The following is a 24,851-nucleotide window of genomic DNA, read 5'->3' as shown; positions in this document are numbered from 1 at the left end:
ACCAGGTGAGATATCTTTAATCTCTGTTTGGGATGCAATAGCTGAGTTACGTGCTTCTATATCTAAACAACTGGCACCGATAGTTAAAAGAAGTAATGAAATGGAACAAAAAATAACATCGTTGGGAAATACAACAGTGGATTTAAATCAACAAATATCTACTATCAGAGTTCAAGCAACTTCTATTCAACAATCTCAAAGTATATTGGCTAAGGATAATGCTAACTTAGCATTAAAAGTGGAGATGCTAGAAAACAATATTAGAAACAAGAATTTGAGGATTATAAATTTCCCCAAAGTCCCTCTTGTTTCGCCACGGGATATGTTCAAGAGATATCTAATTGAAATTCTTAAAATCCCTGAAAATGCCATTCCACCTACATCTAAAATATTTTATCTGCCAACGCCTAGAAGGGATATAAACCAGCAAAGGGGAGGAATGGAAGTATTACAGCCAGCAATGGAGCCATCAATGGATTTGACTGCTATAATTGAAACATCGGACTCAGACATTGCAATTCCTGCTACTCTTATAGTTTCACTGGTTCTGGAGCCTGATCGGGACTGGTTACTGAAATTGTTTTTCAGGCATAGAACAGAAACCTTTTTGAGATTTAAAATAAATATTTTTCCTGATGTATCTCGTTCAACGCAGAAGAGGCGTAAGCAGTTTCTACTAATGAGGTCTATGGTACAACAGATAGGGGGTCAATTTATTTTGAAATTTCCTTGTAAATGTTTGGTGAAACATCAAAATGTTTCTTATGTTTTCTTTGACCCTCCTCAGTTGTCACAATTCCTAATAGGAAAAACTCCTGAGTGTGGTTTAGAGGTAGAATCTCCACCCGTAGACTCTCAAGATAGCGTTCTGTAAATATTTTGTGTACTGCACCGCATCAGTCAATAAGCTTTCTATTATAAGTATTGTATTTACAATTTTCTTTGGATGGTGTCTGGTTAACCCCCCAATATTGAGGACTTTGAATGGTATTGAGTAAATGTAGAAGTGTTTATAAATATTGTTTCCTGATATTGCTTTTCTGTAAAACAATACCTGTTTTCTATTCAAGTGTATTCTTGTATTTAATTTGAGAAAATTCAATAAACAAATAATAAAAAAAAAAAAAAGTGTTTTGCACACATCAGTTGTCTGTCTGCAGAGCTGTCCTCCTTCAGTATGGCTGAAAGCGGCCATGGTGTTCCAGCTCTACGATATTATTTCCCTTTCCAAAATCTCTCAGCACAAGAAACAGGTGTAAGGGTCCGTGAGTAGGTTATGCCCATGTCAAGGTTCAAAGGGAAAGTGGGCCTGTCCCTTCTTTTTGAAACTTGGTCAAAATCTGGGGGTAACATAAACCCGAGGACAGCCTGAAAACTTCCCCCAAACTAGGAAAATGCCTGAAGTGCAAGTCTAGAAACTATGAAATGTACAGTATATATATTTTTTTAGCTATGATAATGCGAGAGCTTTATTGGATGCAGAATATATAAAGCTTAGGATAAATCTATAAGCTCATGTGCAATATCCTCAAGACTCCAAAGTAGAAGCACGTTTGACAGTGAAAAAGCCCAGGTCCTAAAGCTGTTGTGTTAAATTAGGCAGTAGATTTCATTTTTTATAGCTTAGGAGCAAAGATAAGTAAATGTTTAGTTTATTGGTTGTTGCTTGTCACCCTCTTACTGTGAGTTGAAGTGGGTTAGGTTTAAATCATTTGTTTTACAAGCAGAGCCGTAGCGTGCCTATGGCCATAGGTACCGCTACCAAACGGTACGCCGTTTGGTAGCGGTACCTATGGCCGTTTGGATTGCCAGCAAGAGCAGTGCAGCTGGTGGGTCCTCAGCAAGAGAAAAAGCAGTGTGGCCCCGTTGAAATCTACAGCGTGGTCCCACCAGAATCAGCAGTGCTGCCAGCAGGCCACGCTGCTTTTCCACTTACTAAGGCCACACTTACCATGCCATTAATTTTGGCAGGGCCAGACTGCTTTGGAGGAGAAGGAAGAGTGCACCCTGCCCTGACGGAAGTAGTCCAGTGCTAGAGCTGGCTCAGCCCCATAGCCGGAAGTCATTCCCTTGGCCATGGGGGCTGAAGAAGGAGACTGCTGCTGCCTGCTACATCAAGGAGGAAGTGAGAGAGAGCATGTGTGCATGTGTGTGGGAGAGTGAGAGAGAGAGCATGTGTGCTTGTGTATGGGAAAATGATAGAGCATATGTATAGGAGCATGAAAGAGAGCATGTATGTGGGAGAGTGAGAGAGAACATGTGTGCATGTGTGTGGGAGAGTGTGGAAGAGTGAGAGAGCATGTGTGCGGGAGAGTGAGAGAGGACATGTGGGCATTTGTGTGGGAGAGTGAGAGAGAACATGTGTGCTTGTGTGTGGGAGAGTGTGGGAGAGTGAGAGAGCATGTGTGCGGGAGAGTGAGAGAGGACATGTGGGCATTTGTGTGGGAGAGTGAGAGAGAACATGTGTGCATGTGTGTGGGAGAGTAAGAGCATGTGTGCTTGTGTGTGGGAGAGTGAGAGAACATGTGTGCATGTGTGTGGGAGAGTGAGAGAGAGCATGTGTGCATGTGTGTGGGAGAGTGAGAGAGAGAGCATGTGTGCTTGTGTATGGGAAAATGAGAGAGCATATGTACAGGAGAGTGAAAGAGAGCATGTATGTGGGAGAGTGAGAGAGCATGTGTGCTTGTGTGTGGGAGAGTGAGAGAGAGCATGTGTGCTTGTGTGTGGGAGAGTGAGAGAGAACATGTGTGCATGTGTGTGGGAGAGAGAGAGCATATGTATAGGAGAGTGAGAAAGAGCATGTGTGCATGTGTGTCGGAGAGTGAGAGAGAGCATGTGTGCTTGTGTGTGGGAGAGTGAGAGAACATGTGTGCATGTGTGTGGGAGAGTGAGAGAGAGCATGTGTGCATGTGTGTGGGAGAGTGAGAGAGAGAGCATGTGTGCTTGTGTATGGGAAAATGATAGAGCATATGTATAGGAGCATGAAAGAGAGCATGTATGTGGGAGAGTGAGAGAGAACATGTGTGCATGTGTGTGGGAGAGTGTGGAAGAGTGAGAGAGCATGTGTGCGGGAGAGTGAGAGAGGACATGTGGGCATTTGTGTGGGAGAGTGAGAGAGAACATGTGTGCTTGTGTGTGGGAGAGTGTGGGAGAGTGAGAGAGCATGTGTGCGGGAGAGTGAGAGAGGACATGTGGGCATTTGTGTGGGAGAGTGAGAGAGAACATGTGTGCATGTGTGTGGGAGAGTAAGAGCATGTGTGCTTGTGTGTGGGAGAGTGAGAGAACATGTGTGCATGTGTGTGGGAGAGTGAGAGAGCATGTGTGCATGTGTGTGGGAGAGTGAGAGAGAGAGCATGTGTGCTTGTGTATGGGAAAATGAGAGAGCATATGTACAGGAGAGTGAAAGAGAGCATGTATGTGGGAGAGTGAGAGAGCATGTGTGCTTGTGTGTGGGAGAGTGAGAGAGAGCATGTGTGCTTGTGTGTGGGAGAGTGAGAGAGAACATGTGTGCATGTGTGTGGGAGAGAGAGAGCATATGTATAGGAGAGTGAGAAAGAGCATGTGTGCATGTGTGTCGGAGAGTGAGAGAGAGCATGTGTGCTTGTGTGTGGGAGAGTGAGAGAACATGTGTGCATGTGTGTGGGAGAGTGAGAGAGAGCATGTGTGCATGTGTGTGGGAGAGTGAGAGAGAGAGCATGTGTGCTTGTGTTTGGGAAAATGAGAGAGCATATGTATAGGAGAGTGAAAGAGAGCATGTATGTGGGAGAGTGAGAAAGAGCATGTGTGGGAGAGTGAGAGAGAACGTGTGCATGTGTGTGGAAGAGTGAAAGAGCATGTGTGCATGTGTATAAGAGAATGAGAAGGAGCATGTGTGTAAGAGAGTGAGAGACAGGATCTGTGTATGTGAGATAGTCAGAGAGAGCATGTATGTGTGTATGTGTGTGTATGAAAGGGAGCATGTGTGTGCACAACTACCCCAGTTACTTTCAGCCTGCTAATCCATCACAATTTTAGGTCATCTGGAAATCAAAAGTTCCAAGTTATGGATAATGGGGAATTGTTTAAAATCCTTATTTTAATTGTTGGGTGTTATTTGATGTGTCTGAAATATTTTATTAATGTTTGGAAGATTTTTCTATGAGTTTTTAATCAATGAATGCTATTCCATTCATTAATTGTTTTCAATTATTCTTTTTATTGGTATGATTTTATTAATTTTGTTTTATGAGGAATTGTAATGTTTCTGTTTTTTCTATTGTTGCAGTGCATACAGAATTTGGCTTGTTGCGGTTTTTAGTGCAGTTTTTGTCTGTACATTTCTATTTATACTGTATGATCTCTTTATTCTGTATTTGAGGATCTATCTGTGCTTTGCATGTGTGACTGAAGTGAGTTATTCCATTAGTGTATAGTTTCTATGTAGGGATCTATAGCAGCTTAGCTTGTTCTGTTTTCCTAATAGGAGGTGTATTACTGTTTTAGGCCTGGTATAATATTTATAGTATTAACTTTCATAAGTAGGGTTGTTGCTGTTTGAGTGCTGGCAGTTAGTTCTGTTTTTATATAGAAATTATTTTCTCCCGTGGCTCTCTGAGGGTCAGGCCCATGCCTAAGATGCATTACACAGTAGGCCTAATACCATATAGGTTCCAAGTGCCTCTTGCTTTTTTGCAGGGTTTTCTGGCTGGTACCATAGCAATGCATATAAATATAATATACATATTGTAAGTGATATATTTATCTCAGAAGACTATTCTTTGAATCTTTTTTCTCATGTAAAATCTGTTATTATAAATGCATAATTTTTAATTGTGTGTGAGGAGGGTGTGATAGGGTGGGGGGTGCAAGGCTGTAAAAATTTCCTAGGGCACCTTGTACTCATGGGCATTGCTGTACAAACATTTAACAGAGTCTCCCAACTCGTGGTATCGTGTGTTGTGTAAAGGGTGAGGGCGCAATTTTTCTCTTGGCCATAGACGTCAAATTGCCTGGCTACGGCTCTTTTTACTAGAAGAGTATATAATTAGTTGTTTAACTGTCTTATTTGGGAATGTATTAAATATTCTAATAAAAATAAAACAAAAATATACAGTGCCCCAGTGCACACATGTACAGTGCTCAGGCTAGACCTTTGAATCCTGGCGGTATCCCTGTCGTTAGCAAGAAACTTTAATTGCATGGTTCCGCATGATATTTTCATTATGCAAAGAAGAAAAAAGTAATTTGTTTCAATAACTTGTACCATTTCCACCTCCAATTTTGATTAAATTTCCGCTCATTAGCACATTAAGCAGAAAACCAGTGGAGCCAATGACCGAAATGTTGTCAAACTAATGAACTTTTTTTTCAAGGCAACAGTCAACCCTCATATTCCTAAATTGATTGTGATATTGTGATAAGCTGCAATGACCTGAACAGTGGGCTACAGGGCAAATTTACAGTGAAAGTTCTTTGCAGGAGTTGCAAGAAGCTATTTCACGGCAGAGCCAGGGTTAAGGTCTCCGTTGCACTGAACAGCTGAGTCTTAGATGCATCTCATTAGTGAAATGCTTAAGCTTCTGAATAAGGCAGATACAATGCTGATGGTATCAACTCTAAACTTGCATTCTGCTTGATTGTTCTCACTTTTCTTTGCCGAAATGTGAGAATAAGTTTGGTAACGTTGGGCCCTTTGGAGGTAGAGGACGTCTGGCACTTCCCGGTTGCATAGTTCCTCATCAAATCCTAAAAAGGCATGGGTCCCGCCAGCATCCTTGGGACCCTTCTGGCAGAAGTTGATCAGTGGTCCCCTCTAGTATCATACACCGCAGTCATGATTGGTCCCGAGAGGCAGATGGAAAGTGCACCCGGCCCCTGTGACAAAAACCCAAATGGTAGACCAGTCTGTATCTCCCTCTCTCATGGCATTCCCTGAAATAGGCAAGAGGCCACTTTCAGATGCTGCAGAGTATTGAACTGGATGGCCCATGCCATTTGTAAAGATGGCGCCAGCCGTCCATTACTCCTCCCATGTGACAGGGGCCAGCCAATGGCACGGATACCCTGTCACATGGTAAGGGCAAAGGGCCATCGGCGCCATTTTGATTAGTGGCAGCCAACGGCCCGAGAGTGGGAGATCGCTCCCGGAACTCCCACTGGACCACCAGGTACTTGTAAAAAGTTTTGGGGGGGGGGGGGGGGTTTGGGATGGTGGGGGAAGCTAAGGGATCAGTTTTAAAGGGTCGAGGTGGGTTTAGGGATTGTTTTGGTGTGCCGTTTTTCCCGCCTTCCCCCAAAACGATAAGGGAACCCCACGAACAATTTTGTAGGGTTTTCCTATCGGTTTCGGGGAGCCCCCGATTTCTGATGACTTTGAAAATATCATACGATATTTTCAATCGTCAGAAGCACGATTCACATCCCTAGTTGGGGGTACAACAGCTTGGTTTTCACTTCAATGTAATTTTTCAGTTTGTAGGGAAGAAGAACTCTACAACTTCTAAGAATAGATTTCTCAGAATATTTAAGATCAGACTCAAAAAAAGGGCTTCTCTGATTTGTCAAGATTGATTCAGTAATTTCTTTATTAATAGTTTTAATCAATTAAACAGTTGATTCATTATTATACAAATATATAGCAACTAGCAACTGTACCCGTTTTACACCCGGGTGGCGAGCCTTTTTATTGGCACATCTGCTCTTGTCTTGAGCAGAATTTCGCTAGAAATTCACTGTAAGAGTGTCCCTTCCACATACACATCCCCTCATACAGGCTCCCTCACTCTCTGGCACACACACACACACACCCTCATACAGGCTCCCTCACTCTCTGGCACACACACAAACACACCCTCATACAGGCTCCCTCACTCTCTGGCACACACACACACACCCTCATACAGGCTCCCTCACTCTCTGGCACACACACACACACACCCTCATACAGGCTCCCTCACTCTCTGGCATACATACACACACCCTCATACAGGCTCCCTCACTCTCTGGCACACACACACACACACCCCCTCACACAGGCTCCCTCACTCTCTGGCACACACACACACACACACACACACCCTCATACAGGCTCCCTCACTCTCTGGCACACATACACACACACACCCTCATGCAGGCTCCCTCACTCTCTGGCACACACACACACACACCCTCATACAGGCTCCCTCACTCTCTGGCACACACACACACCCTCATACAGGCTCCCTCACTCTCTAGCACACACACACACACACACACCCTCATACAGGCTCCCTCACTCTCTGGCACACACACACACACACCCTCATACAGGATCCCTCTCTGAAACCCACACTCAAGCATCTCGCGCACTCCCCCTCTTACCAACCAAGCTGTGTCTCGCACTCCCCCACACCCCCTCTCCGCTCTCTCACACACACATTCTCTCTCACCGGCATCCCCCTCCCCTCATATAGGCTCCCTCTCTCTGAAACCCACACTCAAGCATCCCCGCACCCACCCTCTCTTACCTCCCATGCTGTCTCTCACACCCTCCCCACCCCTTCTCACCAACCATGCTCTCTGTCACCCCCCCTCTCTCACACACACATTCTCTTTCACCGGCATCCCCCCCATGCTCTCTCACACCCTCCCCACCCCCCTCTCATCAACCATGCTCTCTGTCACCCCCCTCTCTCACACACACATTCTCTCTCACCGGCATTCCCCCCCTCATGCTCTCTCTCACATGGAATAGACTTGGTTTTTGGGTACTTGCCAGGTTCTTATGGCCTGGATTGGCCACTGTTGGAAACAGGATGCTGGGCTTGATGGACCCTTGGTCTGACCCAGTATGGCATTTTCTTATGTTCTTATGTTCCCCACCCCCTCTCACCAACCATGCTCTCTGTCACCACCCCTCTCTCACACACACATTCTCTCTCACCGGCATCCTCCCCCCCCATGCTCTCTCTCACACCCTCCCCACCCCCTCTCACCAACCATGCTCTCTGTCATCCCCCCTCACACACACATTCTCTCTCACCGGCATTCCCCCCATGCTCTCTCTCACACGCTCTCTCCTACCCTCCCCTCCCCGACACACATTCTCTGTCACCGGCATGCCGCGGGACCTGCGCCGTTCGCGGCGAAGATGAAGGCCTGGCGCGCCGTTAGCGGCGAAGATGAAGGCCCGGTGCACCATTCGCGGCACATGGGGCCTTCCATTTCCGCCTTGACCATAAAATAGCAGCAGAGACCCCAGCATGCCGCAAACGGATGTTCGTGGCGAAGATGAAGGCAAGGGACGCGCCGATCGTGGTACACTGGGGGCCTTCCCTTTTCGCCGCTAACATCGCGCCGGGGCTTCATCTTCGCCACGAACAGAGCGTGTGCCGCGGGACGCGCTCCGTTCGCAGCATGCCGGGGTCTCCGCTGCTATTTTCATACTGTCCCACGTTGGCCGCTGCAGAATTCCCCCCGGAGTACCTCTTACCTGCTGTTGCGGCATGTTTCAGATTCCAAGGCGCACAGGGAGCCGCCCGCACCCCAAGCCCGATATATTAGAGCGCCATCTATCGGCGGGCTGCGGAACAACCGCGAGCACTGACGGACACACAAGCCCGATATATTAGAGCGCCATCTATCGGCAGGCTGCGGAACAACCATGAGCACTGACGGACACACAAGCCCGATATATTAGAGCGCCATCTATCGGCAGGCTGCGGAACAACCGCGAGCAGTGACGGACACACAAGCCCGATATATTATGGATTGCTCTAGGTGATGCACGACAGTTAGTTGCACTTTTACATTTTCTAAATTATGTAAAAAGATCAATCAATTGTAAACTTGCACAGACTTGATAATTCACATGCCCTACCACCTAACCAACCCCAGGTTATTTAGAATCAATTCTCTGAACATTTCAGCATTATTAAGCGTTAGTCTGTTTTCTTAACGACACCGATAAACAGAGATTGAAGCAGAGCGCAATCTCTCGCTCTCTGGGCAGGTAGCCTCCGTGCTAGACAGAAACACTGGGATTTCTGTGTCAACAGGGCCCGGATTTGGGCCTAGGCAACTGCCTAGGGGGGGCCAGATTTTGGAAGGTGCCAAATATCCAGACCAAAGAGGAACCTGCTTCTGCTTGATTTAGGAACATCAGCCAGCCGAGCTTCAAATGGGTGTCATGATGGTGCTCTGCCCGTGAGGGCCAAAATCTTAAATCCGTCCTCGAGTGTCAGCAGCTGTAGGCTTGTCACAAAAAAATAGGCACAGATGCAGGCTGGTCCCAGGAGCCAGAGCAAAGATGTTAGCCACTGTGTAGAAATGTTTTGCTCTGTAATTCGACATAGGAATCTCCAGATAGCGTCTGTCTTCAGGCCAGAGGAATTCAACCAATGGTGGCAATGCTGGTCCCAAGGGTGAGTGCATTGGCTGACTGGGTCCTGGAGTGATGGCGGTTTCTGGATGTTGGTGCCAGCCCTTGTCTTGTTGCTTGCTTTCATGTTCTTTACTGCAAAGGAACAGGCAAAAGTGAACATATATATGGATGAGGGCCAAGCACAGCTTTTTGACCGGAAGATTCTACTTTTCTTTGAGAAGGCCAGGACCAACTGGTAGCCTTCATTAGCAGTACCCAGGAAGAAATGATATTCAACAACTGAAAAAGAAGATTTAGCAGTTAAGTTGGGCCTTAGAGACCTTTTGGGTATTACCTGCTGGGCTGCCAGCTCGTGCTTGTGACAGGACCATCGGCCGCTCATATAAATTTCACAAAATAAAGAGTCCAGTGGCAAGGTCAGGAGGAGGTTCACAGCTTCCAGCCCTTCAACCATAAGTGCAACACAGATCCAGAAAGAAAAATGTCAGTGCTGACTTCCTATCCAGAAAAGTGTCCCTAGTACAGGCAGGAACTCAGTCCAGGAAGTCTGAACTGAGAGGGAAGGGTGTGTGCCGGAGTATATGGGAAGGAGCCCCAGAACACCTTAAGGAACCTGTTCCCAGTATCTAGCCCAGTCCACCTTAAGGTACAGCCCAGAAGGGAATCCCGGCTGCAGGGCATTTCCCTAAGCAGAGGAATAAAAGAGCAGGCCCTGGAGGGAACAGGAGAACCCTGGGGAGGAGGAGGAGAAGGCAGATCCTACGCTCAGACTGCCTATAGGTGATTGAAAGCTGCTGAGGCAAGCAGACCTTTTTCTGCTTGTTTTCTGTTGTGCTGCAAATAATAAATGTATTCTGTAAAGAAAAGAACCAGAGTCCAGACTGCTCTCTTTTCCAACACCCTCCCAAGACAAGGGCCGTTCCCACAGTATCACACAGGCTGTTTTATATATATAAGAGTCTTACAGTAATTTAATGATCCAGTCAGAAGAGATTGTACAATAGCGCAGAAATCATTTTTTTGATACAAAATATCTGATTTGACAAAAAAAAAAGCAGCTTTCAGCACAGCTCTAACGAAGTCTCATTGAAAAGCCAGAGTCAAGATCACATATTTCGCTAGGAAAAAAAATCACAGAGTCCTCAATCAACAGATGTTAAGATATGGGAAGGCGGGAGGATCAGCTCACCCAACACATCCTAGGATGTGCACAGTATCAGCAAATATCGCTACAAGTGGAACAATAAGTTGTATATCATTGGCATAGATTCTATAACTAAATCTTATTTACTCTGATATTCTCTCTCTCCTCTTTAGTGGACTAAGTAATAATAACATACGGGTTACATGTATTGATTCACATTTTTTCTTTTTTTTGGGTTGAGTTCTATGTTGATGCGAGTTCTAAAGTCAAGTATCCTTGATTGTTATGGATCTGAAAATCAATAAAGAGATAAAAAAAAAAACATTCTATAATTAAATCTAAAGGGAGCTATTAAGGATCCTAAGGGTTGTAGATAAATATTAAAATGAGTTGCTGAGAGGGCAGATCTCGGGGCATTCCTGAGCTAATAGAATACCACAGAATACTTCCTCACTCACTCTTATCTGAAAGGTCCTGTTAGAAAAAAAGTACCTGCGATTCTCCTAACCCAATACTACATTATCTCTCCAGTAACACATTAAGGGCCTGATTCGCTAAGGCATTTCTCCCATTCTGTGTCAATGAGAAAATCCTTGATGAATCAGGCCCTGAGGAAGATAGTGTTGAATGCTGAGGGGATAGGAAGCAATTCCAAAATGATAGTATTCCTTTTATCCAACTCAGACAGTAGCTTATATTGTAGAAAGTCCAACACAATGTCAGTATTGTGATGGCAGCAGAAGTCACACTAGAAATATCAAGAAAATCATGTAACAGAGAGTATCCATTTTTCAAACACTTTACTCAACAAAGAAAGGTTAGAAATACGTCAATAGCTGGACAAAGTTGCAGGGGAAAGAGTGGGTTTTTTCATCATAGGACAGTGGCCTTGTATGATAGTCGAGCAACGTTCTTAGGTTGGAGACAGGAACCACACTGACTCCAGCCTTTGCTCATGCATCTATCAACTTTATTATAATAATCAGTATACATACAATAGTAGACTGCCTTCCTTCCACCAGAGAGAGTTCAGGAGCTGGCTTCTCTTGGAGATGTAGGGCCTCCTGTTCCTAGCTGGGCTCTAGTCCTGCCCAGCAGGATCCTGCCCACAGCTCTCTCTCCGTCTATGTGGCTTAAGGTGAACCAGGTATCTAGCCTGGTCCTGCACAGGTTAAGGAGGGGTAGTATGGCCATTCTTTTATATACCCACCCCCTGAGCTCGAACCCACTGGGGCAAGTGTCATTACTTACCCTGGATCCCATCCATTTCTTAATACATTCTTTCTGGCCTCCTGCCAGCTAGACTCTTTGATGGGGTCTGTCAAGCAATGCGCATTCATATGTTGCCAATTAGTCTTGAAGTCAAAATAAAATATAAAAAACAAAATAAAAAGTAATATAACAAAAAAATAATAAAAATAACAACAGATTGATTATATTAATAAATAGAGCAAAAATTTTTTCTATAATTAATTAGCTCCCCTGCTTGCTCCTCCGATGCCCTGGTTCCTGTGGCCCGGGGCCGCCATCGTGCCGGCGTTCCAGAGATGGTTTTCAGGGGTGATGAGTCAGACGAACTGAACCAAATCACTGTGAACCTGGAAGATGTAGTAGGCCTGACTGACAAACTAAAGAGTAGCAAATCACCTGGACCAGATGGTATGCATCCTAGGGTACTGAAGGAAATAAAAAATGAAATTTCTTATCTATTAGTTACAATTTGTAACCTATCATTAAAATCATCCATTGTACCTGAAGACTGGAGGGTGGCCAATGTAACCCCAATATTTAACAAGGGCTCCAGGGGCGATCCGGGTAACTATAGACCAGTGAGCAGTGCCAGGAAAAATAGTGGAAACTATTCTCAAGATCAAAATCGTAGAGCATAAGGAAAGACATGGTTTAATGGAACACAGTCAACACGGATTTACCCAAGGGAAGTCTTGCCTAACAAACCTGCTTCATTTTTTTGAAGGGGTTAATAAACATGTGGATAAAGGTAAACTCAGCCGTCTCTTCTCCAAGCTGAAAAGCCCTAACCTCTTCAGCCTTTCCTCATAGGGGAGCTGTTCCATCCCCTTTATCATTTTGGTTGCCCTTCTCTGTACCTTCTCCATTGCAACTATATCTTTTTTGAGATACGGCGACCAGAATTGTACACAGTATTCAAGGTGTGTTCTCACCATGGAGCGATATAGAGGCATTATGACATTTTCCGTTTTATTAACCATTCCCTTCCTAATAATTCCTAACATTCTATTTGCTTTTTTGACTGCTGCAGCACACTGAGCCGACAATTTCAATGTATTATCTACTATGACGCCTAGATCTCTTTCTTGGGTGGTAGCTCCTAATATGGAACCTAACATCGTGTAACTGCAGCAAGGGTTATTTTTCCCTATATGCAACACCTTGCACTTGTCCACATTAAATTTCATCTGCCATTTGGATGCCCAATCTTCCAGTCTTGCAAGGTCCTCCTGTAATGTATCACAGTCTGCTTGTGATTTAACTACTCTGAATAATTTTGTATCATCCGCAAATTTGATAACCTCACTCATCTTATTCCTTTCCAGATCATTTATATATATATTGAAAAGCACCGGTCCAAGTACAGATCCCTGAGGCACTCCACTGTTTACCCTTTTCCACTGAGAAAACTGACCATTTAATCCTACTCTCTGTTTCCTGTCTTTTAACCAGTTTGTAATCCATGAAAGGACATCGCCTCCTATCCCATGACTTTTTAGTTTTCTTAGAAGCCTCTCATGAGGTACTTTGTCAAACGCCTTCTGAAAATCCAAATACACTACATCTACCGGTTCACTTTTATCCACATGTTTATTAACCCCTTCAAAAAAATGAAGCAGATTTGTTAGGCAAGACTTCCCTTGGGTAAATCCGTATTGACTGTGTTCCATTAAATCATGTCTTTCTATATGCTCTACAATTTTGATCTTGAGGATAGTTTCCACTATTTTTCCCGGCACTGAAGTTAGGCCCACTGGTCTATAGTTACTCGGATCGCCCCTGGAGTCTTTTTTAAATATTGGGGTTACATTGGCCACTCTCCAGTCTTCAGGTACAATGGATGATTTTAATGATAGGTTACAAATTTTAACTAATAGGTCCGAAATTTCATTTTTGAGTTCCTTTAGTACCCTAGGATGCATACCATCCGGTCCAGGTGACTTGCTACTCTTTAGTTTGTCAATCTGGCCTACTACTAAGGGGTAATAGCACAAGGAAAACGCGTGTCCAAACCCTCAAAAACTAATAGCGCCTGCAACATGCAAATGCATGTTGATGAGCCTATTAGTTATTCCCGTGCCATACAGAAAGTAAAATGTGCAGCCAAGCCGCACATTTTACTCTCAGAAATTAACGCCTGCCCAAAGGCAGGCGTTAATTTCGGCCAGCACCAGGAAAGTGTACAAAAAAGCAGAAAAAAAGACTACTTTTCTGTACACACTCTGACTTAAAATCATAGCGATATTAAGTTGGAGGCCCTAAAAATTAAAAAATTAAAAAATCGTAAAAAAAAAAATCAGCCCGTTGCTCGCGGGTTGGAAGATGGACACTCAATTTTGCCGGTGTCCGTTTTCTGAATCCGTGGCTGTCAGCGGGTTCGACAACCGACGCCAGTAAAATTAAGCGTCAAACCCACTGACAGCCGCCGCTTCTGCCAATAAGGAGGCACTAAGGATGCACTAATGTCCCTAGCGCCTCCTTATTACCGCAAGCCCTCATTTGAATACAAAATCGCGCGCCCAGGAGAGTGGCCTTGGCGCGCGTCGGGAGAGTGGGTGCTCGCCTCAGAACACCGGCTCTCCCGCGCATTTTACTGTATCGGCCCGTGTCAGAGCAATCCAGACAGGAGCCTGATCTGACCAGGTGATAGAAACATTTGTTTTTATCATAGATAATCACTATTTGAGTTTGTTTTATTGCTTTTGTTTCTTTGCACATCTATAATTAGTCTTATCTTGATTAAACTGTTGTGTTTTACTTTGTCTTATTCTTAGATTGTGGTTCTACTGTTGTCATTGTTTTTAATTACCTGTTGTATTTTAGGTATTGCTAAGACTGTTATCCACTTTACGCATGATTGCAGGGAAGCAGACTATTAATTAAAATAATAATAAATAACCTGTGTGGGAAATTGCAAAAAAAATAAATAAATAATTTAAAAAAACCCTGCAATGTTGATATTGAAATTTAAATGTCCTGCTCAGCCAACCAGGAAACTTTTATCCAGGTGAATTTTTACCTGGATAAAATATAGATGGACAAAAAGAGGCAGAATAGGGTGCGTCACCAAGGCATGTCCTAAATTTAGCCAGGAAGTGCTAATATTTTGCATTATCCAGATAAATTTAGGTGGGTAGGTCTAGTTGGGGAAATGCCAGCCATAAAGTTGCCCAGTTAACTTCAGGTGGGTATGTTCTGCAGCTTACTCATCCAGGTAAGTCCTGCTGAATATCCCTGGATTACTTTACCCAATTAACTTCCCTCTCACCCCACCACTCAATATGAAATTCTACATTTTTTGTTTCACATTGTCTTTGGGCAACTGTTTCCTCTAGCTCAGTGGTTCTCAGGCCAGTTGGATTTTCAGGATATCCAAAATGAAAATGCACAAGAGGGATATTTCCCTACACTGCTTCCGTTGTATGCAAATATCTTGTGCATGGTGATTGTGGATATCCTCAAAATCCAACTGGCTGTAGGGGATTTGAGGGCCAGATAAAGAACCCGAGCACTCGCTCTTAAGGAAAAGAGGGTGGAAGAAGAGGGAAGAGATCTACCGTCATCTCTCATTAAAAGGCATTTCACAATGGGGGATTTTAGCAGGAGGATGGGGGAAACTAAACTTGAAAACTGGGTCAATAACAAGACAGTAAAATGCGCAGGAGAGCCGGCACTCCGAGGGCGTGCGATTCTGTATGCAAATGAGGGCCTGTGGTAAAAAGGAGGCGCTAGGGACACTTGCAGGCCTACCCTGATGCAAATCGAACCTAAACCGTATCGCAGCTTTCCAACGCCCTTCCTTTAATACACTACTCCCTCCCAATATCAGTCCTGCTCTGCCACCCCCACCCCCCCACTGATGATGTACCTCAGGGAAATGTTGATTATGTAATTTATTGAAATGTTATTAACAACAAGTTATCACTGTGTTACAGTTCCTACATATGTTTCTCTCTCTTCTCTCTCCTCTGTTCTTCTCGCTCATGTCTCGCTCATGTTTTACGCCCTGCCCCCTCTCTCCCTTTTTCTTTACTGCTCCCCTTCCCCTGTTTTATGTAATTTTTCTTCTGCTCGAGTTGATTGTAAACCGGTATGATGTGTCCTACGAATGTCGGTATATTAAAAGTTCATAAATAAATAAATAAACTAGCGCGTCCCTAGCGCCTCCTTATTGGCAGAAGCGGCGGCTGTCAGCAGGTTTGACAGCCGACGCTTAATTTTACCGGCGTCGGTTGTCGAACCCGCTGAGAGCCACGGGCAGATTTTTTTTTAAAGGTTTTTTTTAATTTTTTTTTTATTTTTGGGGCCTCCGAATTAATATCGCTATCATATTAAGTCGGAGGGTGTAAAGAAAAGCATTATTTTCTGCTTTTCTGTACACTTTCCCAGTGCCTGCAGAAATTAACGCCAGCCTTTGGGCAGGTGTTAATTTCTGAAAGTAAAATGTGCGGCTTGGCTGCACGTTTTACTTTCTGGATCGCGCGGGAATAACTAATAGGCCCATCAGTATGCATTTGCATGTTGCGGGCGCTATTAGTTTCGGGGGGGGGGGGGTTGGCCGCGCGTTTTCCACGCGCTATTATTACCCCTTACTCTATAAGAGGTAATAATAGTGGGTGGAAAACGCGCATCCAAACAGGGGCTAACGGCGCGCTCGGCCTGATAGTCACCTTCTTGAAAAGGGAGATTTAGCAACACCAATTTCTGTTCATAGCTGGCTAGAGTGTGAATCAGGATGACGGATCCTGTGGCAGATGTGTCAGGATTTTTAAAGCTGTGTCATGCTGAGAACCTCATCTACGATGCGTCTGAAATTTTCTGGCCCCGGTTTTTAGCAGGATTTAGTTCCCTATCTAAAGGGTTAGCAGCAAAGTGAAAATGCCACCCTGTAGAACAGCTAAATCTAGCCCCAGCTGGATCCTAGAATTGGGCGTCCATGGAGGTGCAGTTAGGTTGGGAAGAGGACTTAGCTGTCTAACTCTGAGCCTAAATCCAATCAGCTGTGTTTTAACCAGTTAAAAATAAGAGAAAAATCAGCCACAACCTAGCCTGCTAAACTGTGGCTGAAACCTTGCTAAAATACAGCCGGCTAGATTTAAACTGGCAGCAGTACTCAGTATTGGTCCTTCAGTGTTTAGGACTCTTTCTCTGTAGGGCTGAGGATCCTTAGTGATGTTGTTCCAATGGAAACTTTATCTCTTCTCACACACACACAACCTTGTCTTGACAGCTTCCCCTGAAGATGTAAATAACCAGTCATACCATTCCATCCAAACAGGTTCAGTCTTCAGATCCTCGCTTCTTGGGAAAAAGAATCCAACGCGGTGATTGCCCTGGACAATACATCTCTCAGCCTGGACTGCTATCTATCGAGTGAGTGGATTCTTCATTCTTCTGTTTGCATGACACAGATTTTTTCCAAAGGGAAAAATGAAAGGGCGTAGAGGAAGTAAAAATCAAAATCCACTTATTGCCGGATGTAATAAAGTAAGAGTGAAAAATGTGTGCTGACGTTCTGTGCACAGTTTCTTTACTCGTGCATTAAGAAAAAAGTTAACTCCCAATGCTGTAATCTAATGGTACGCTAATGCATCAGGAGTTTAAAAAAATGCATGCCAACACACAAATGTACAAACAAATATATGCTTACGCGTAGATTTTAAAAATGCGTGCGTAAAAAAACGGGAGTTTTGCACGTGGCCGGGCCTTGCGCGTGCCACGCGCATTTTCAAAGGGACCTGGCCACGCGCGTAACCCCTGTTACGCGCCAAAGTGCCGGGCCCAGAGAAAGGGGAGGTCCGGGGGGTGCAGGGAGGGGCGTGCCTGAGGCAGCTGGTACAGCCGGCAGTCGGCCAGCGCTGAAAAGTTGCTTCTGCTTCAACGGAGCAGTAAGCAACAAAACAAACAAAAAAAAAAGGTACGAGATGGTGTTTAGGGGGTGGGAAGGAGAGGAGAGGAGAAGGGGAAGAAGGAGGGAGTATGAGTAGGGAAGTTGGGAAGTTCCTTCCCAGTCCGCTCCTTAATTAGAGCAGATTGGGAGGGAATTGGGAGAGACCCGACCTTGACTCCGCATGTACTTTTCTAAAATTAGGCTGCCCTGCGCGCGCGGATTATAAAATTTGACGTGCATGTGGCCCACGGATTTTATAACATGCGCACACCGGCACACGCGTGCTATAAAATCGGCGCGTCCTAAGAAAATGTGACCTTTGAAGTTGTATAGTTGTACTTGTTTATGGCTTTTGTCACTACAATAAAAATCAATACAAAAAAAATAAAAAATCGGCGCGTCCATGTGAGCGTGCAGGGAAGCGTGCGCGCACCTCTTAAAATCTACCCCCTTAGCGTGCATTGAACATGGTTTGTGTGCATTGTTTCAGAAAACATTGTGCACATAAAAGTTGTGCTCTGCACACAAAACATGAGTTAGGAAGCAGAAAAGGTGTGCACAGAAAACATGCCAGGATCTGCCCACAGCTGAAGGACAATACAGCTGATATTAATGGTTTCTAATCTCCCTTTTACTGTATTTCAAAAGTTGTTGAAAAAGTGATAGCTTCCCAAATATCTAAACATATGGAGGCTACTAACATGTTCCCTGCGAGGCCCTCAGTTTTAGGCCCTGGTTATAGTACTGAAACTTCATTAGTTGCACTTTTTTTTATGAAATCAAGGTGAAGACCGAAAGGGGGCATGATCTACTTCTTGTCTCAGTAGATATGAGCGCGGTATTTGATATAATTAATTTTTAACTCAGTAGATTAGCTGAAATAAGAGTTAACTGGTTTCGCACTTCAATAGTTTGAATCATATCTGTCAAAGCAGACATTTCAGGTCTACTGGAATCGAGAGCTGCCAGAAAATAAAGTATTATCACGAGTCACGTGGTGTCTCTCAGGGATCGTTACTGGTGCCGGTTCTTCTTATTATCTTTATGACTCCTTTGGCAAACGTTATCCGGGGGATTAGGTTTTAATTGCTTTATGTATGCAGATGATATTCAAATTGCCGCATACATGGATCCTGGTTCACATGAAGATTGGGTGAAGATTAATTATTGCCTGGATCAAGTAGCTTTGTGGTGATCAAAGCATAAACTGAAGGTTAACCCACAGATATCTGAGGCATTATACATTTCCAGGAAAAGCAATTCTCCCTAAGACTCCCCTCCTTTAATGACTGGTGTAGAAATTCCTGTGAGAGGTGTGATAAAAATCTTAGGAGCAAAGCTTGACTAACTACATCCAATCAGATTTCAGCTCTTGTTCACTCCTCTTTCTATCATCTACATTCTAAAGTAAATTTTCAAAAGCCATGAGGTAGATTTTAAAAGCCTTGGGGGTTTAAAGATAGCCACATATGTGGGCATTTTTTTATATTTAAATGTTTATTGGTGTTACCAAACTTCTCAGATATACAAACCCCCCCCCCCCTACCCTCTCCACACACCCCCCCCCCCGACTAGTGAGTCCATATTGCTAAAACCAAGCTCCAAAAATAAAGGGCTTATATCGTCATGATAGCCCATTAGGTGCAACAAAAAAATAAACTTAAGTCCTCAAAAGTCCATTTAAAACTGTGAGTTGGACCACCGCAAAAAGAGCCCCCAAATAAGTACGTGAATGGATATCCCGTCCTCATGTGCTGCTGTGAGATATGAGAGGTCATGTAAGTCCCAGAGTCTACGGAGAACAACTGAAGATGTAGGTGGTAGTAGTTGTTTCCAATGCAATGACACCGCTAGCCTGGCAGCGCACAGTACATGATTGACAAGATGTGACTGGGCATATCACCATCTTGATGGATAGAAGGACAATAGAGACAGGCAGGGGGTCAAAATCCACTCTCAGCGAAATCATCTCCCAGATAATCCTTTCAATCCACTTCCTCTAAACAGTCAATGATGGTCACTGCCACCAGACATGTATAAATGTACCAGCCATCCCACACTGTCTCCAGCATCTATCCGGGTACTCCGGGTTTAATTTGTGTAGGTGTACCGGCGTGAGGTGCCATATATATATAATAACTTATAATTAAGTTCCTTCACCACTGCTGATACAGAGCTCTCAGCAATAATCGCATAACAATATCCCCACCGCTCTCTGGTCCATTTTTTGCCCCACTCACCCTCCCACTCCTTCACATAGGATCTTGTAGGGTATCGGGGGGTAGCAGCATTTGGTAAAGCTTGGAGATGAGCCCTTTGTCTGTATTCTGGAAATAACACAATTTTTCAAATTCTGTAAGTTCCCGAGTTACAGGGGGGCGAACAGCAGGATCAGACAAACAGTGGACCATTTGTATATATCGATAATAATCACTAGGTTGTAAATCAATATAATGCTTCAATGCCTCGTAAAAGAGTATCTGCCAACAATAGTTGACCACAGCACCACAGCCCCTGTTGAGACCATTTGCGATACCAAGCTAAGCTCTGGGGTATAACATTAATGCCATTTATACTACCCTATAGGCAATAAAGGTGACAGGGAGGAGCAGCCTGTTAGCCGTGCCTTCCATTGTCTACACATTTGTAGGGTGTGCTGAGTAAATGGATTTTCCACCTGCATATTCCTTCTTGGGGTAGGGACCCCCCAGATCTGTGAATATAGGGACCCACTCCTAAGATGTGATTGTTCCAAATTGACCCAAGATTTGGTAATTGTTCTAGCAGACCACTCATAGATCACTTGCAATTGGGCCGCAACATAATATTTACTGAAATCTGGGATCGCTAGCCCCCCCCCCCCCCCTTTGATCTTGGTAGATAAAGAACCCGTCTAGTCACCCTAGGCAGCCGCTGCTTCCATATGAATCTAAAGGCGCGTGTTTGAAGGATTCATAGAAATTTCTAAGGTACTTTGATGGGGAGGGTTTGAAAATAGTACAACCAGCGTGGCAACATAGTCATTTTAACCGCTGCAATGTGGCCAAACCAAATGTCAAAATCCCTGGTAGTGCATGTCACCAATGGGCTATAGTTAAGTCAGAACAGCTGGGTCCAGTCTACTGGAAGCTGAATGCCTAGGTATCGAATGCTCTGTTTTGCCCTGCTAAATGGGAAATTCCCACATAGGTCATCCATTTGTTGGACCCTGGTGATAGAAGAATCTTCACTCTGGAGACCGGCACTCCCCCAGGAGGAGCCCTTAGGAGTCCAGCCGCTGGGACTTTTGGAGATTCACCCTGGAAGCCGAAGTCCCCCCAGGAGGAGCCCGTAGGGACACGGCCGCTGGGACTTAGGCGACTCCCTGAAGGTGGAAGATGATCCGGATGCAGGCGCCTCCTGCAGGTCATGGGTTCCGGACGGCTGGCGCCTCCAGCAGGTCGTAGATAATCCAGAAGTCGGTCCAGGAGTCTGAGTCCAAGAGCGGTCCGCAGCCAGTCCAGGGGTCGGTGTCCAGAGAGCGGTCCAAAGCCAATCCAGAGGTCGAAGCCAGAGAGCGGTCCAAAGCCAGTCCAGGGGTCGGAGTCCAGAAGAATCAATCAGCGAGGAGGACAAGGCAGGAGCGGGACGAAGAGCAAACCAAGAAGGCAGCAACAGCAGGCCGAAGACCAGGAACCTTGTTGCAAGGCACTGGAGATGTCTAGGTGCAGGGTACTAATACCCTGGGGCGTCTGACGTCATCAAAGGCACTTCCTGAATTTTCCCGCGCTGGCCCCTTTAAGAGCCTAGCCCCCGCGCGCACTCGCGTCTAGGGGGTGGGGCCAGCGACGGGAGTCGGCAGCGTCTCCGATGCCGCGCAGGAGCCACGGCAGGCTGCGATTCAGGCTCCGGGGACCGAGGAGCTCCTCTAGCGGGCCGGGCCGGCCTCGAGATAGGAGGGGGAACCGGAGCCCGGCCCAGTTTCGTAACACCAGGAGCCTTATTAGTCTTTAGAGAAGAGATAGCTGCATAGATTTCCCCTTGTGAGATCTCCCGGTCCAGTAGTTGAGCTTGTTCAATATTGAGGCTAGGTAGATTAAACCCTGCTAGGTATTTATCAATGCCTCCTGCGTCTACTCCCCCCTCTGCCATGTACAGGTCCCTATAGAACTTCACAAAACGATCCCGTATACCTACATTATCATAAATTATCTCTCCCTTATCGGACTTGATTTTCAAAATCATGGCTTTTTAAACAAGCATTTTACAAAGAGACGAAAGAATAGAGAGAAATTATTCAGGAAAAGACAGAAAGGCACAGCCACACAGTACATAGAACTTTACAATAGATTAGTCTATGAACTCTACTCCACAACAAACATAACTATAATACAATGTGTGATAAAACTACCCGTGTAAGTACCTTGGTACAACTGGTCATGAACTACTTCGCTAAATGTCTATGTCTAATGATATATTGTAACCGAACCTTTAACGGCACCTGTTAGAATGTACTATAGTACGCTTTTACCCTCATTAAATATGTGCCTACATGTAAACCGTTGCGATGGTATTTAACTTAGCAACGGTATAGAAAAGTTTTTAAATAAATAAAATAAAATCTGACCCTGGGACATCTGCCTCTTCAGCTGCCATGCCTACAGCTTATTACGTTTGTTCCCTTGCTCAAAGTGTACCCATGGTGCTCTATCCAGTTTATGCTGCAGCTCTCCATCTTTAATGCCCTACAGTTTAGCCCATAATTTATCTAGCTCTCTTAGGGTTTTTGTCCTCCCATCTGTCTTGTGACTCCGGGCAAGCTTGCTAATAGACTCAATCAGCCATTCCTTTTCCGCTCGCAGTTGTTTGTTTACTACCACTGCTCTAGAGATCAGGGTGTCTTGTATGACAGCTTTAAAACAATCCCATAGGGTTTGAATGGAGACTTCCCCATTATCGTTAATCTGAAAATATTCTTTCATATTCAAATGTAACGTTTCACAAAACCCTTTGTTCAGAAGAAAGGAGTCGTTGAGTCTCCAATATTTCAGTCCTCTGATAGAATTTGAAATCGGCCATACACTGGGGTGTGGTCGGACCATGTTATTTGCCCAATCTCCAGCTCAAAACCCCCTTGTATCCAATATTTATCAACTAAGAGCAGATCTATTCTAGAATAGGAGCTATGCACTCTAGAAAAAAAGTATAGTCTTTCCCCTGCGGGTGGAAGCCCCTCCACAAATCCTGCAATCCCCAGGAATCTAATAGATATTTGAGGCACAATCTATGGGTCTTAAGGCCATCTCTGGGGGTGGGTGTGTTGTCCATATGGATATTGAGTGTGAGATTAAAATCTCACCCCAGCAAAACCGCCCCGTGAAGGAAATCAGACAAATCCTGCTCCAATTTGCCATAAAATGCACCATGTGCTGCGTTGGGGGCATACACATTTATCAAAGTTACTTCCTTCATATCAGTCTTAGCTCGGAGTACAATATATCTTCCTTCCCTATCTTTTTTTACCCTCTAATACCTCAAATTTTAAATCTCTGGAAATGAGTATCCCCACACCCCCTTTTTTCTTATGTAGCCTATTGAACGCCAAGAAAATTAGTGGAAAGCGGGCATGCTTTAGCAAACACTCATCTTTAACCTGTAAGTGTGTTTCTTGGATAAAGAAAATTGACACACTTTGAGCTAACGCCTCATCAAACAATAATTGCCTTTTACGTGGTACGTTCAGCCCTTTTACATTCAAAGTAACAATTTTAACATTATTCATAAGGTATAAAGTTCCATCAAACGCTGAGCAATAGTATTAACCTTACCACCTTGATCCTAGCCCATAGCCCATAATAAAGGTACTCACTGGTCAGACTTTGCCCCCACCCCCCAGAATTTCCCATTGTCCAAAATTTGAAGGCATGTGTGTCCTAAACATGAACACACTGTCCACGAGGAATGACGTCTCCTCCGCTGGCTATGCCTCAAGGCAAGATTCTCAAGAGCAGTTAACCGCATGTTCTACTTGTAGGTCTAGATGAACCCCCGGCGAGATAGAGGAAGTAAATGTAAAGTTCCCTAGCGCTGGTCCCCAAGAGAGCCTTGATCCAAGCTACTAGGCCACAGTGTCAGGTTTCTGAATTGGGGGTAGATGCATCCCCGTGGAGTATCAGCGTAGCTTCTTACCTCCTTTATTTATCTCCTGCCACAGCACAGTTTCCCGTTTAGGGCCAGCTCGGCTTTCCATTCCTTGATTTTTAATTTCTATTTGCTGTTTCCGTAGAATAGTTTCCACAGCTTCTGTGGAGCACGCTATGTATCTACGGCCACTGATTGTGAAGGAAATCCCAAAAAGATACATCCATTTATACCGAATGTTCTCGGCCTGAAGCGATTCAGTGATATATTTCATTTGGCAGCGGCGCTGTAAAGTCATTGGCGATATATCATGAAATATTTGCAGCTTCATTCCCTTCCATGCTATGACTCCCTTCACTCTCGCCTTTTGCATAACAAGAAGATCTGCGATGTTCCGTCTGCACTAAGCCCGGACGTGAAGTCATCTCCCAGCGCTCCGGAGGTGTTCACCACACTTTCCCTTTGCGACGGTGGTTGTCTGAGTTCTGGGCTCAGAGACGCCTCCTCTGCCGGCGTGGGCAACTCTCCCAAACCGCCCCGCACATCAGGCTCCTCAGCTCTCGGGGTAAACGCTGGTGAGGCCATAAACCGAGTGATTTCCAGCTGATGAATCGGAGAAGGGAGAGGAACAGAGGGGTATACCCGCACCTTTCCCTTGCGCTTAGGAGGCATTTCACGGGGAGAAAATTGGTTGTCCAGAAACCAAGCTGGAGCTACTCGCACTCACGACCTCTCTGTGCCACCATCTTGACTCCTCCCCCCATAAAGCAGCTATTTTTATATTAAATGCTGTGTTGTATCCGTCAGGTATAAGATGTTGTCTTTAACACTGACCCTATGATCTCAACCTACCTCAGTCCCTCCTCCCAACATCTGTTAGTATAACTGGCAGTGTGGGTATCCCCATTATTTCAAATTAGAGTGCTGATGGGGGGATTATAGGGGAGTAGCACCCCCTCCTTAAGGTTGACCACCTTATGTGCAGCCACGATAAGGGGCACATAAAATTCAAGAGGTTTGATGCTGGGATTTTGTGGTCCTGGCACAAATAATACATTGGTGAGGTAGAAGGTGACCCGGACCTCGCTGAGGGGCTAAGAACATTA

General features: G+C 44.9%; 1 protein-coding gene across 1 annotated transcript in view; it reads left to right on the top strand.

Moving 5' to 3' along the window:
• The window catches only part of ALK (ALK receptor tyrosine kinase), a 248,482-nt gene that overhangs the window by 18,695 nt on the left and 204,936 nt on the right, over positions 1 to 24,851 (top strand). The window contains 1 exon segment of the mRNA XM_029593009.1: positions 17,014 to 17,108. Coding sequence (XP_029448869.1) covers positions 17,014 to 17,108 — 95 coding nt within the window.

The sequence above is a fragment of the Rhinatrema bivittatum genome, chromosome 3 (genome assembly GCF_901001135.1).
Source record: "Rhinatrema bivittatum chromosome 3, aRhiBiv1.1, whole genome shotgun sequence".
Lineage (NCBI taxonomy): Eukaryota > Metazoa > Chordata > Amphibia > Gymnophiona > Rhinatrematidae > Rhinatrema > Rhinatrema bivittatum.
The sequence above is the reverse complement of the archived record's forward strand: the minus strand, read 5'-3'. Positions and strand labels throughout refer to the sequence as shown.